At 38.0% G+C, this 15,159-nt stretch overlaps 1 protein-coding gene across 1 annotated transcript in view; it reads left to right on the top strand.

Annotated features, from left to right (window-relative positions):
- Positions 1–15,159, top strand: part of bbs9 (Bardet-Biedl syndrome 9) — a 229,391-nt gene that overhangs the window by 58,902 nt on the left and 155,330 nt on the right. Inside the window, exons 18-19 of the mRNA XM_037676556.1 lie at positions 509–681; positions 831–983. Coding sequence (XP_037532484.1) covers positions 509–681; positions 831–983 — 326 coding nt within the window. The remainder of the gene's footprint in view (positions 1–508; positions 682–830; positions 984–15,159) is intronic.

Here is a 15,159-nt window from a genome sequence, read left to right on the forward strand (position 1 = left end):
ATATATATATATATATATATATATATATATATATATATATATATATAATATATATAATTTTCTGTCTTTTATTCTGTTTTACCATTTTAAACCAATAAAAAGGAAAGATGTTTGCCTGATACCTTGTGATGTTTACTTGTGTTGCCTGAACTTCAGCAAGTTTAATATATTCAATAAGGAAGTGTTTTTTTATTTTATTTTATTTTTTTCATTTATGAAACATCATACAGTACTTGGTCTTAGTGTCTGTTTCATTTTGTAGAGTTTTCTTATTTTTTTATATATTTATTTTAACTTTTAAAAACCTCAGTAGGAATTGGTTTTAATGTCCGTATGGTAAGATAGTTGGAATTAACATTAAAAAAGGCATGTTTTGAACAGGTATCAGTAACTCTTACTTCACATTCATCATCTCCAGCACAGTGCAACCATTTTACTTATTTGATATTATACTGGTAAGGTCTGCCACCTTCTCATACTTAGCACCTCGTAACTGTCTGTTTTCCAGAGCGCTACCGTATCCAGAGCGACAGTTTTGAGGACATGTGGTTGGTGGTGAAGGAACTTTGTCAAAGGTTTGATCAGCATTTCTCCAAGCTGGGAATCAAAGACTTCAAAAAGAGTTATAGCGGTTCCCTCCCCCTTCAGGAGTACTTCCTGTCTGTAGACAATCACTTTCAGGTACAAACACAGTCGAACCCTTGATGTTTAGAGGTTAAACAAAAATAATCTCATTGTCGGTAGATACAGTATCCGTTCACATTTTTTGTCAAATGTAATGTAAATTCATTATCCTGAAGTGAAGCATTTGTTTATTTATGTGTGTTCAGAGGCGAGTCAGTGCTCAGCAGTATCAGGATTTGCTGTCTGAGCGTGCAGTCCAGTTCAGAGCTATCCAGCGCCGCCTCCTGACTCGATTTAAAGACAAGACCCCGGCACCTCTACAGAACCTGGACACACTCCTGGACGCCACGTACACCCAGGTCAGTGACACACAAAAAGAGATTTAGAGAAATACCTCCACGTGAACTGGAAGAGAGGTGTGGTAGTTTACGGTACTGAATGATTAGGTTGCCTTTGAGAAAACATTGACACAGATTAGGAACAGTGTTGCCAGATCTTGCGATAGAAACAAGCAACCAACTCTATGAAAACAAGCCCAAAAAAGCCCTACTGGCAAACCACGACGTTGTGTAAAACAGAGGCCATTTTTAAACAGTATAAACATACATTTATTATGTCATTACTCATAAACAACAGCAAAATTATGATAAACACTTTGAATAACATACTTCAAAGCTCTGATAAAAAATACATTTTGCATATGTAACAAATATGCAAATCATATTTTTTCTACGTATTTAAAAAAAAAAACACCCTGACATCTGCGTGTGAGTGGAGCCCCCTAGTGGTTGGCCACAGTATGAGTGTTTTAGTGTGCGCCTGCACCTCGCCAACTTGGACAGGAGTGATAAACAGAAAACGGGGGCGTGGAAGGGACAAACTACCTACTACCACTTGTCTTTTGCTTTATTGTGCGGAGCTGAGAGATAATCAACTAGTTTCACTCGGAAAGAAAGTCAAGCCCAAATAAGCGACTTCGCGTTCAAATACAAGCCCAAAAAACGCAACCCGCGACTCACTCCCCTCATGAAGGAGGTTGAGAAGCATTAAGTGTAGAACCACTAGACTGAGGAACAGCTTCTACCCTGAGGCTGTTAGACTCATGAATCGCTAACCAGGATAATCAATGTGAAAAAAATCACATCATGTTGCTGCTGATCTGTTTCATGTTGCTGCTGATCTGTTTCAATGTTGATGTGTTCATGCATGCACATCTGCTCACAGACTCATGTTCATGTTTGTGCTGATGTTCGACGTAATGTTTTTATGTTATTAGTGCTTAGTGTATATTTAGTTGATGTTTTTCTTAGTTCATATCTTAGATGTTATTACTGTTTTTCTTTTACATTTTATTGTTGGATGTAACTGGGACCCTGTGTACATAATTTCGCTCCACCACATGTACCACATGAGGTGCGAATGACAATAAAGAAACTCTGACTCTGACAAGATTTGCAAGCAACTTTAGAAAAAAACAAGCCCAAAGTCACTTATACTAAGCGGACTTGACAACACTGATTAGGAACATAAACCCCACGATAAGACCATATTCTACATATAAACAAACAACAGCTAGACAAAGATTGAAAAAGATTAAAGATGACTATCCAGCTTATTGAACTTTTGTTGTTTTTATCTAATTCTGGATTTTGTATTGTGTAAATTTTACACGGACATAGGCACAATTGTATTTAAACGCATACCTTTAATATCACAGAGTATGAGAAACTGTACTGATGCAAATGTATCAGTAAAAAAAAAAAACGTGTCTGTTTAAATGTATACACTATATGTGTGTCTGAGTGTTATCTCACAGCTGGTCACGTACGTAGAGGAAGTCCATAAACCTTCTCACTGTAAATCCATGCTGACGCATCATCACTGTGTGCCTGTGTATGTGCATCTGCATTTAAGAGGAACAATTTTGGTTTTAGATCTTATAACTGTGGACATTTAACGAACTTATGAGGATATTTTGTAGAGTCTTCACTTTAGCTTTTTCTACACAACACTTTGAAGCCAGACCTGTGACACCTTTTACCTGCATCTGGGTAACGTGTAATAGCTAAAGCAGAGAAGGGACTGAAGTTGATTCTTCTGAGTTGGCAACAGAAGTAGCCACAGAGCTGAGTAGATGAGTATGTGTTGTTACAGCCCCAAGCCTCTTCTCTTGGCTTCTGTGTGTCCAAGCGTGCGTGTCTGAGCATATTGTATGTGTTCCAGCCATGTACCCAGGTGATTAGTGTTTATTAGTATTGGATGCAGCTGGCTCCACCTCCTTTCTGGTAGTTTCTCTCTCTTATGTCTCGCATAGCTATATAGAATGTCAACAAGGAAGAGGGCCAGCAATGGAGGAGGGCCGTACCAAAGAGACCATCTTATCACATGCAGAACTGGTTTGTTCCACTTTGGAGTAAGTTGTTGGGGCAAGAATCAGTTTTGTTGTGTGTTTCCTTGACTGATGAAGCCTTACGGACCGAAGGCAAAACGTTTCAGCACAAAAAAAAAAAAAAAAGAAACTGTCCAGATGTCCTGACTGAAAAATGTTGGATTTTTTTTTACCTTTTACCTTATTGAGCATGGACTTTGTTCAATTCCATACAGTTTATTTATATAGCGCCATGTCACAACAAAATTGTCTCAGGGCACTTTACAGGAACATTCGCATACATAGAAAAGTCAATTAGTAAAGTTCTCTATCTAAGGAATTCAGCAGACTCAAATCTTCACTTCGTCGCAGTCTCCCATCCTGAGTTCCGAGAGGAGTCCGATAACTGAAAGATCTGCTTCCCATTCTGCTTTTGGAAACTCGAGGAGCCGCAAGTAAACCTACAGTCTGAGAGCGAAGTGCTCTGTTAGGAAAATATGGAACAATCAAATCTGTAATATAAGATGGAACTTTATGTTTTTATGTTTCAGTTTTTCTTTGTGCTTCTGTTTCGGAAAGTTCAAGTTTTGTTAAATATTTTTAGATTAGTCCATTGCATGTTTTTATTAATTTGTTACAGTTTCAGAAACAGGCCATATAAGTATGGGGGACAGCATGTGTAGTACCAGTACTTAACTCACACCAACAATACTTAAGAGGGAATGTCTTTACTGTATTTACATAGCACCTTTTTATCTAATCAATATATTAAAAACACTTTACAACACAGTTTGTGTCCTCATTTACCTCCACACACACTTTCATACAGCACTCTACTATATATCTACAAAGCTAATCTGAATCTGTAGAGACTAATCAGTGCTTTATCACATTCATACACCAATGGGACACACATCGGAGGCAGTGAGGGGTTCACTGTCTTGCCCAGGGACACTTCAGCATGCGACTGCTGGTGGAATTGAATCCCCATCTCTCCCATTGGAGGACGGCTGCTCTAACCACTCAGCCACAGCTGCCCCAATATGTCTTTGTGGACATATTGTTGAAAGGATACTTCAAAACTTCAATTACAATTCAATGTCTGTGTTCAGACATTTCATATTGAGGTAAATTTAGGTTTAGATAAAGATAATGGTTTTATTCAATGTTTAGTTGTAGTGGGCAACATTTTTATTCCACTGTTATTGTTGCTTAATATTGTATTGACTATAGCAGTTGTGGTAAACCCACGTTTTCCTCACTGCTCTTATTTTCTGTCACTTTTATCTAAACTGGTTGTGGGCATCAAGGCCAGTAAGAGCCTGTTGGATTGACAAAGTATATTATCGTCATGCAGAACATCAGTGCATTGCATTGCATTTGACGGTATTCTGATTTATTTCAGTCCAAGCAGTCTTTTTTACTATACTTTACAATTTTGATATTGAGCTGGGTGATATTCTGATTATAGTAATATTTTGATACACAGTATCGTGCAACTTAAGAGGTTAAGTTAGAGTGACGTCTCAGTGATTGCACTCAACAGTCTGCAGGCATAAATGCATATTGCTTTGATTGTAGATGAGCTCAGGACACAACATTTATAATCAAAGCAGCAGTGCAGCTTTGATTCTTCCCTTTGTTAAACTTTGAAGTTTATCAGGGTGGAGATGTTGTAGCGTCACTGTATAAGTGAGAAGTGATGGTTGGTTGGTTGGTTGCCCTGGCTGTTTTCTCTAGAGGCTAAACTGGCAACCTTCTCTTCCACGCTTCATTAGCTTCTCACAAACATAGCACGGCTGCGTGACATCATCTTTTCATTTGCTGTTAAAGCTGTCAGCACGTCACTGTTGTACTCCGAGTGATCTGAAACTCTCTCTTTTCAACACAGCGCCTTAGTATTGTGTTAATTTAATGCAAATTAATTTTACAGGATTTTGAGACTTTGTTGGAGCTTAATGAGAAATAAATTAGGTTGTTGAAGTTCTAATAGCAAGCAAAATCAAATAAACAGTTTTCACCTGAAGTTGAACAGATTTTTGCCAAGAGAAGCAATCAAAGTGATTGTTCTAAAATATGTCTGTGTACATGTTAATATAACAATCCTTTTTGATGTCTTCTACTCAAACAGTTCATTCAACAGTACTTATAGTGACAATGTATAATCAGTAGTGCTGTTGTGTGGAAAGTATGCAAATAAATAAAGTGACCAGTCAACAAATAAGTTTTGTGGATTTAATGAAACTTTAGGATTTAATGAGAGCCTACAATGCCATGTCCATATTTGTAGCAAGAGCAATAAAAATAGTTTTCTTCTGGTTTATGACATCATTGGTATAAATGTTTTCATGCAGGGGCAACTGATTGAGCTTTCCAAAGCCCGACTAATGACACAAAAATATTCTTATATCCCAGATGAGTTCATAATGTTCAGCAGCTTCAAGTGTGAGAGGAACATAGCAGGAATATTGGAATTTTAGTGTTCTGTTTTTTTCTGAGACAAGACTGCAAGAACATCCTCTGGACTAGGGGTGGGCAATATGGCTCAAATATGATATTGTGATATTTCAGAGCATTCTGACAACAGCAATAAATTGTGTGATATAACAAAAAAAACAAACATAAATCATAGTTATTCGTTTGACAAAATTTACTTAACATGTTGCTTTGCAGTATTATATAAAACTACAAAAAACAAAAGGGATTAATTTTACTGAAATTACTTTATTTAGTAAAGTATTCAGTCTCGGAGTATAAAAATAAAAAAAATAAAATGACCCTTCTGTTGTTTAGATCGAAAAAGTCTGCACAAAATGTAGATCAACAAAATCCACCACAAAAACTAAAGTGCAGGTGCAGTTCCCAAAAACAAACTAAATAAAATGAAGCTTAAGATCTGTTGAGCATAAATTTAACAACAAAATATATGTTGCCTTTAAATGAGCTATAACTTCCAAAGCTTGTGACAAGGCGTCCAGCTGACCATGAAGCTTGTGCTGGTGTTTCAGCTTCCTCTATGATTCCATTTCTCTGACTGCTCTGTCTTTGATCATCTGCCTCTTTTCTTGGTCCATGGACGGTGGAAGTCAAGAGACACAGCTGAGCTGTGCGTTGTTTGTTTTTAGCTTTTTAACTAGCTAGTATTGCATGCGGCTAGTTAGCGTTATACCAGTACCGATAAGTGTGTGTGTGTGTGTGGGGGGGGTGGGGGGGTGCGCAGTTCGGTTCAGTAGTTTGGTGCACTCAGTTCTGTCAACGGGGTGGGGCGTATAATGGTAGGGGAAACACTGATGTATTTACGCCATAAAATTTGCATATCATGATATAATTTATTTTCCTGGGCAAGTTTTTTTTTACCGGTGTTATCGTGATCATAAGGCCCAGCCCTACTCTGGACCTCAAAGCCTTTTTGCACATTCAGACAAAGATTGTAAGAGTAGTTGCAAAAGTAAACTAGGAGTGATTGCTGTCATGGTAATAATGTCGCATGATTCTAGACTGTGAAGGAGTGCACAATGAGCTGCTTTCTTCAATCCATATTATTTGTCAAGTTCATGTCAAGTGACTGAATGCCATCATCTCAGTTGTTGCTGGGCCACAAGCCCAACATTTCAATGCAACATCAGGAAATTTCAACCGTGCCTCTTTTTCTGATACACTTTCCAATAGTTTGTCAACTGCTGTGCCAAAGGATAGTATTAATTAATTAATGAAGACCCTCTTGAATTTGTTGTATTGTATTTTACAGAATATACACCACTATAATTTTTTTGAGTGATCGTATAACTTCAACCTATTAAAGTATATCCTTTCAAAATGCCTTTGTGTCACACCATACAAGCAGTTTCTAGATGGGACTTTATGACTGCCTCCACAAGATAATGCTTTCTACTGTCGCTCCTGTCCGTCATTCTTTCTTTCTCTCAGTTTTTCTCTCACTGTTTTCTTCTCTTCCCGCATACAAGCCGTTTGATAGCGGGAAGTTTCTGACACACTATACACTCTGTAATGTATACACACTGCCATAATGGAGGCTATTGATGGCTGGTCGGAAGAGTGATGAATGCGTCAAATTAATAATTCATATCAGTATTAAGAGTCATGCTTCCGAGCCCACAGCCAGCTCAGCAATTTATCCACCGTAACAAGACAGATGTTGCAAGGATTTTTTTTTTAATTCTTGTTTTTTATTGTGTGACAGAGATTCAAATAACAGAAAGTATAAATAAATCTTTGTTGTTTTTGTTTTTGTTGAATCTGTCAGAATCTCCTTTATTTAGTTGCTTAATTACTACATTATTGTTGGACTTGCGACTCGTCCAGGGTGTACCCCGCCTCTCGCACAGTGATTGCTGGACATGGGCACTGGCGACCCCCGTGACCCAAAATGGAAGAACCGGGTAAAAGATAATGGGTGGATGGAGAAAAAGGAAAATTTATTTCATTTTCAGTGTGCTTTAACAAGTTTAGTTTTTTTTTTTTTTTTTTTGGAAGCAATTTTCTTTTTTCATTACAGTAGCCCATCGCTATTTCACGGTTCGTTTTTCACGGACTCGCTCTATTGCGGTTTTTCAAAGTAAAATTGGACATGACACCAACTGGCTGATTGATTGATGAGCTGCACAATTGGCATGCAATTTTAATTAAAAACAAAGTATTTTAAATTATTTAGCGCCTGCTGTACCTTTGTGCAGCCCACACTGCAGGATAAGCTTCCTCCTGCAGATGATCAGCTAATCTCCATGCAGAGCAGAGAAGTGGGCGTGGCTGAGACCAGATGGCCGAGAGTGCAGCTGGAGGCAGAGAACTAAAATCATGACATTCAGTGCTCTTTTAGAGTGTTTAGAGTTTAAAAAACATTGTTTAGAATATTGCAAGAGTGTGGGAAGGGTTTAAAACACCTATATATATATATATATATATATATATATATATATATATATATATATTAAGTGATACATTATAAAATAAACTACTACTTACTACTTGTACTACTATCCCTATTTCACAGTTTTTCATTTATCGCGGGGTTTCAGGGTCCTGATCTCCCGCAATAAACGAGGGACTACTGTAATCATTCATTCATTCATTCATTCATTCATTCAACCTTTATTTATGCAGGTTAGTCTCATTGAGCCTCGAAGACTTATTTACAAGAGAGACCTGTGACATGCTTTAAAAGAAGGTTTGTCTCTTGGAGATCTTGCTTTGTAAACATTTCAAATCAGTACAGGGTCTTGATTCCGTTGCTGTAGCAATGAGCTCATACTTGTTTCTTTTGGATCTCTGAAGCTATGGTGTCCCACCACAGCTGAAAGAACTCCATCTCCACAGTGATGAACCTGTGCTCTTTGACCTTTGACTTCTCCTCAGTCACGCTGTTGTACATGTTGTATATATAATATATTATAGTATCATTATTATAACGTTATTATATATTATTATAATATTATTTATATTATTTATAATATATTATAGATCCAGCCCACATCCATATCTTTACAAGAGATCCTTCCTGCCTACAGCCATCAGCATCTATAACATCTCTTAATGAAATGAGGATAACGAGTTACAACAACATTGTATGGGATTAATAAAGTATTTTTGAATTGAATTGAATATGACTGTGGGGAATCACGAAGGTTTGAATGTGCTGATCCTCCGCTTTCGCTTCATACAAACGAAAGCCCCAAAGAAACACAAAAACAGCAAAATATCTTGTTTTGATATCCCATAAACAGAAAAAGATCTTCCCCAGCCTTCACTTCCTGAACATGTTGTCACAATCAATCACTTTTGTTCAAATATATACATTATCCTTCCATTATCTTTTACCTGATTCTTCCATTTTGGGTCATGGGGGTCGCCGGTGCCCATGTCCAGCAATCACTGTGCGAGGGGCGGGGTACACCCTGGACGGGTCGCAAGTCCATCACGGGGCCACATAGAGACAAACAAGACAAGCAAACATTCACTCTCTCATTCACACCTAGGGACAATTTAGAGTTACCAATCAGCCTAACATGCATGTTTTTGGTCTGTGGGAGGAAACTGGAGTACCCAGAGAAAACCCACGCATGCACGGATAGAACATGCAGACTCTACCCAGAAAGGCCCCCGGACCAGGATTTGAACCAGACCTGCTCACTGAGAGGCAGCAGCTCTACCAGTTTTGCCACCGTGCAAATATATATTAAAAATATATATTTTGTTGACGGTTTCAAAGGTAGATTATAACACCTTATGGCTAACAGTCATGTTGTTTTTTAGGTGTATTTTCAATCTTTCTAAATCTTTGCTGCCACATTAACACTTTTATCACCACCTTTTAGTGGCATTGATGTGGAAAGGTAGTGTATATCTCTTTTTACCTAGTTTTACTATCTAATTTGGACCATAATTTTGAATTTGTAGGCTTCTAGTTAAAATCCTCCTAGTGATACCTTGTATGGCTATTTTTGGAAGTAAAAATAAAGCTTGCCTCAAGAAATTATGGCTCTGTGCCTGCAATCACACTGTTGTTAAAACGGTAAAGGAATGTGTAGCCAATCAGGAATGTTGGTGAACCAGGCACCTTTTTCATTCGGACTTGGAGGAATGTCTGCTGGGTAAATTTTCTGCATCAATCTTGGATGACTGGGGGGAGGAATTTCCTCCTCGTTAGCAGTGTGTGACTCCACATGCAGTGGCCAGTCATCACCAACGAACCGTCAGAGATAAGAGGTATAAACTCCCTGTGAGAATACTCTGTGGTTGGTTGTGCATTTATCCAGTGGAGGATAATATTTCTTTTGTTCATGTTGCTTTTGTAGACCTATATTTTATTCATGAATTCCTTAGATTTAGCAAGCCACGTCGTCTTTAGTGTGTGTACTTGAAAATGCAAGAACCTTTTTACCTGATGAATACAGGGGCAGAGTTTAAAAAATATACCCAATATGTCAACCTATGTCTTATGATTTATGAGCTTGAGATAAAAGTAAAACCCATGAATGGTGATTTGTTATGTGTCAATCTTTCTCATAGAGCAGACAAACCAGCTACAAACAAAATTTACCAGCTTCTTCTGGGATTGAAGATTACCTTCTCTGAATGTTTCTCCTGGTTATGCTTCTTCTTTACTTCCCTCCCTTATCACTACTTAAAAAGCCATAAGTCTTAACAACTGCTTTATTTTACGCTGTCCCCTCTAACTGGTGTCTAATTAATCTTCAGCAGGCAGAAGTTACCCTGGCATTAGTGCTGAGCATTTTAACTAACTTGCAATCTTCTAAAAATTGAGGGTAACAAAGAACTGCCACTCAAAGAAATAAAAACTAAAAGCCTCAGACAAGTTTGTGGGAAATGAATGAAGAAAAGGCCAGAGGGGGCTGAAAAAGTGAGGGAGTCTTTACAGTTTCCATAAATATTTTTCTCAGCACCGTTTCCTCTGAAGGCAAAACGTTCATCGTTTGTTAGTATTAACATTAGCGTTGTGCTAGCAAGAGCTGCTGTCTGGAAGATGGTGGGTGGGAGGGGTTTTCGAGAGCCAGTCTGGGCCAAACTAAGCGGAGTCTCCCTGTAATTATGAGTTCAAACGCTGGAAGAGGGTGGCTCGCTGACTGACGGGGTGACTGACAGGCCGTCCAGGGGCCGCGCAGGGCCCCTAATGTAGGCTTCTGGTAGACAGCAGCTTGATTTATCTGGCCCCAAATGGAGCTCTAAACAGGGTTAAACACAGATCCCACTGTGGAGAGCAGGACCACCGCCATTAACAGCCAGGCCTCTTAGGTTTTGTCTCTGTGTAAGCAAGAGCAAAGAAAGTATATGATTGTAGCTGATATGTAAAACTGTGCGTGAAATTTCTATTCATTTAGTCGCTGCTGGCATGTTTTTACTTTCATAAAAATATGTGTATTAATGAAAGTTATTTTAGTAAAAAAAATAATTTATTATTCTGTGATTTCACTTGTTTATAGATTCAAACCTAATAAAAAATCACTCTTTGTTCATATAAAGTCCATCGTGCTATATAGTGTCAATGGGAATTTTAATTTTTACATAGATTTCCACATTTATGCTTTCCATTTGAAATTAAAAAGCTTCTCAAAAATTTGCTGCGAAATTTTAGGTTCATCATGAAACACCCAAGTCAACTGGCAATAAAAGCAGTAAAATATCAATTAAAACTCCACCAAACAATATGTAGTCACAGTTGTAAAACAATAAAAACAACACACAATCTTATAACCACACAAAGGGAGCTCTTCTAAAAGCACAGATGCACAAAAAGTCAACAAGACCTTGGCACTACATCAGGTTAGATTTATTTGTGATGTGCAAAATCAACACAAGGTCAACAATGTAATGAAATGTTTAGGATGAGAAGAACTGTCTCGACTCGCCCCCCAAAAAAAGAAAACGACAACAAATCATGCATCAAAAATACTAAAAACACACTAAAAATCTACTACTAGCATACTAAGAAAAACATATAAAAAAATACTACTAACATACAAAAAACAAATGATAAAATACTACCAAAATACTAAAAAACAAGGCACCAAAGGTGAAAAAGAAAATAATCTACAGTGTGATTCGATTAGCAGTGAAGTTCTTTGAACATCATGGTTCTGTTCTGTTAGCGGCGTGGTCTACATAGTAGAGTTTGTAGACTAAATGTGATTGTATTTATCCCAGGTTAGGTCCAATGTGTCATTTTATTTACCATAAAAGCCAGGATAACTCGTACAGAATAATGGCTATTGTACTAAAACTTTGTATCACAAGTTCAACTCTTTTTTTTAATATAAAGAATATAAACTGTAAAAGTGGATCTGCATTTTTTTTCTCTATTACAATTTTTGCTAAACGGGTGACTGAAAGTTAAGATGAATTATCTTTAAAATATAGTGTTTTATCTATAAAGTAAGTTATTAATGTTAATTTAATTATGTTAATAATCAAAATTAGTCATGGAGTTCCTCAGGTTTCAGTGCTTGGACCAATACTCTTTACCTTATATATGCTTCCATTAGGTAAAGCTATTAAATAGCATGGGATAACATTTCATTATTATGCTGATGATACACAGTTATATTTGTCCATGAAACACAATTAATCTAATCAGTTACTTAGACTACAAGCATGTCTTAAAGATATTCCTTTTTGATAAATCCTATAATCAGGGCTGGCTTGTTGTGCTGTCATAAACTTAGACTACTTGAGGACAAATTGTCCACATTTCCTTAAATTAATTGTTAAAATTGAATAGTTTTCATTTGATACTATTTCTATCTTAATGTGATTCTTGACCTGCCATTGCACATCTGTCCCTCCTTCTTGTCCCCTCAAACTCAGCCGGTCGAAGCAGATAGCTGCTTGTCCTGAGTCTGGTTCTGCTAAAGGTTTTTTCCTCATGAGAGAGTTTTTCCTTTCCACTGTTGCCTTCGTGCTTGCTCAGGATGAGAGTCTGCAATGAAGTTAAACTCAAAGCAGTCTGCTCCTCCAATGAATAATGTTAACTTACTTATGTTAACTTACTTATGTTACCTTTGCTTTATGTATATGAATGTTTCTGTTCAGTGCCCTGAGATGACTTCTGTTGTGACTTGGCACTAAATAAATAAACTGAATTGAACTGAATTGGATTATTAGGATGCTTTGATTGCAAGGAGACGCATACAAGTTCTGAGTTAAATGTCTTAAACATTCAAAACTGTGTAACCATTCATCCTAAACAGCCTGCTTGTTTTAATACCAGTCACTGTTTTATCTCTCTGGACTGTTTTGTTATCACATTAACAAGTGTGTGTTCATAAAAAGAGGCGCAACGTGCGTGTGTTCACTTGGCGTGAGCAGCAGTCCCTCAGGTGCCTTGTGTGTTTGATATTCAGATTAAAACAGAGATGGAAGCAAAGGAACTTCCTCTCCCTGTCATTCCCTTTGAATACATTTTTGACTTCCCCCTGGAGATAATTTACCCAGAGAACACACTTTTACACTCATGCTTTTTCACTCTAACCCCCATCGCAAACACAGAGACCCTTCTTGAGGCTGAATGAAGCACAGAGGGGTGGCGGTAGCCTGGTTTGTTTTCTTTTAGACAGTCTGTTTATGTGACTCTGTCTTATCAATGAATGCCTGTCTTTCATTCAGCTGACTGACACTCAATGTTCTGTTTATGAGACTGTATGCGAGTGCCGTCTGGGGGCTAACTTTCTATTAGTTGTCTCTATCTGCAGAGACAGATTTTGTCTTTTACCTTATTATGAGGAACCTGAGTAAAATCAGTCCTACCTTCTTTGCACATATACTTCAAGTCTTTAAATTTAATCACCAAGCTCTTATCATTTTATTTTACACCACTTAACATTAAAATTTGCAATCTGAGATCTACCGTATATGGGAATTCAATATCTTACATCCAGACCATACATCAGTATCAAATCGTCTAGATGACCTGACTGAACTTTGTTGGATTTTTTTACCTGGATTATTGAGCATGAACTTTGATCAATATAATGCGCTATTCCTTTCAATAGGTATGCATTGATGACACTTTTTTCCAAACTGAGTTCAAGTACTTTCTTTTGAGTACTTGCTAATCCGGAGTACCAATGCGAGCACTAATATATGTCATTATACGTTTTACAGTTACTTTGAAAACGTGGTTGAAAATCAGAGGTGCTTACATCTTATATTAACTCTTCAAATGGTGCCAGGACAGCAATAGACTTTTCCAAAAGGGTCTATTGCTGAGCAGTGAGTTGATGTGAGGCTCACTGGGAAGCTCTGTTATAGATCTGTATGGTAGCAAAGACCTTTTTCTCACAAAGAGAGACTAGCATGCTATCCTGGGTGTTTATACATTTTGCTTGAGTCTTAAAATTGGCTGGTTGGGCTCCCCTGATTTTATTTGAGGTAAGTGTAGACTTAAGCACAATGTTTAGAATGTTAAACTTTTTTTTATATGACTGCCACAGAAATATCCACACTCCTCTGGCCCAAAATGTTGTTAACCACCTGTAGAAGAATGTTTTCAACACACTGCAAGTTGACATTTTTTTTACTGCTTTTAGTAAAATCTTTGAACTTGGCATTGTGTTTTTAAAGACGTTTTCAAGTGGACTGAGTTCTAAATGATAGATCTTGTCACCAAAGTTCATGCTCAATAATCCAGGTATAAAATCCAACAATGTTCATTCAGGTCATCTGGACAGTTTTTTTTTTTTTTTTTTTTTGTGCTGAGATGTTTCGTCCTTCATCCAAGAACTTCTTGAGTCTGAGGAGCCACCAAACAAAACTGATTCTCACAAACAGCATACTCCATAGTGGGAACAAAACAGTTTGCTAGTGCTAAGATGACCTCTGGATCCTGCCCTCTCCCCCATCAACTCCTCTGAGACAGTCATGCCCTGATCTTGTCCTTCCTCTTTGCAGTGTTGCTTAGTATAATTTCCTTTTGTCACCATTGTTCGCCGAATTACTTCCACATGACTGACATTGCTCCACGTCTATTCCCAGCCTACTAAACAGAGAGGTTTACATCACACTGCTGTGAAGTGGTTCTGGGTACTCTGGTAATGCAACACTTTTATGAGAATGAGTTCAAGTACAAGTGCAGATATCTGATGCTGATAAGAGCTGTGCATCTTTCAGATTGGTAGTAAGTAAAAGTTTCTTTTGGCTGCTCCCTTCTTCAGATGTCACCACAGAGAGTGAATTTGCATGAAAGATTTGTCCATTTGTTTTACGCCGGATGCCCTTCCTGACACAACCTGGGCTTGAACCCGTAACCTCAGGATTACAAGACTGACCACACTGACCACAGCCCCCGAGCTACTGCTTACTATTTTGGTCTGCAACTGTAATGTTTTGTCTTTGTACCGTTACCAACAGCGGTTTCAGTCACATTCAATTGCTAATTTAAGAAACATCTTAAGAAACTGTTGTAGTAGTATTAATATTAATATTATTAGGGGGCCGAGATGGTGTAGAGGCAGGGCAGCCGGCTTGGGACCCGAAAGTCCCAGGTTCGATCCCCAGTCACTGCACATCACGTGGCGTCTCTGGGCAGCACGTCTCATCCCCAAAATGTCCCCCGGGCGCTTTCAATAGCTGCCCACTGCACCACCTGGCGGTGGATGGGTTAAATGCAGAGACTAATTTCGCCATTGTATGGAAAC

Source organism: Nematolebias whitei, chromosome 5, assembly GCF_014905685.2.
Source record: "Nematolebias whitei isolate Nwh7 chromosome 5, NemWhi1, whole genome shotgun sequence".
Lineage (NCBI taxonomy): Eukaryota > Metazoa > Chordata > Actinopteri > Cyprinodontiformes > Rivulidae > Nematolebias > Nematolebias whitei.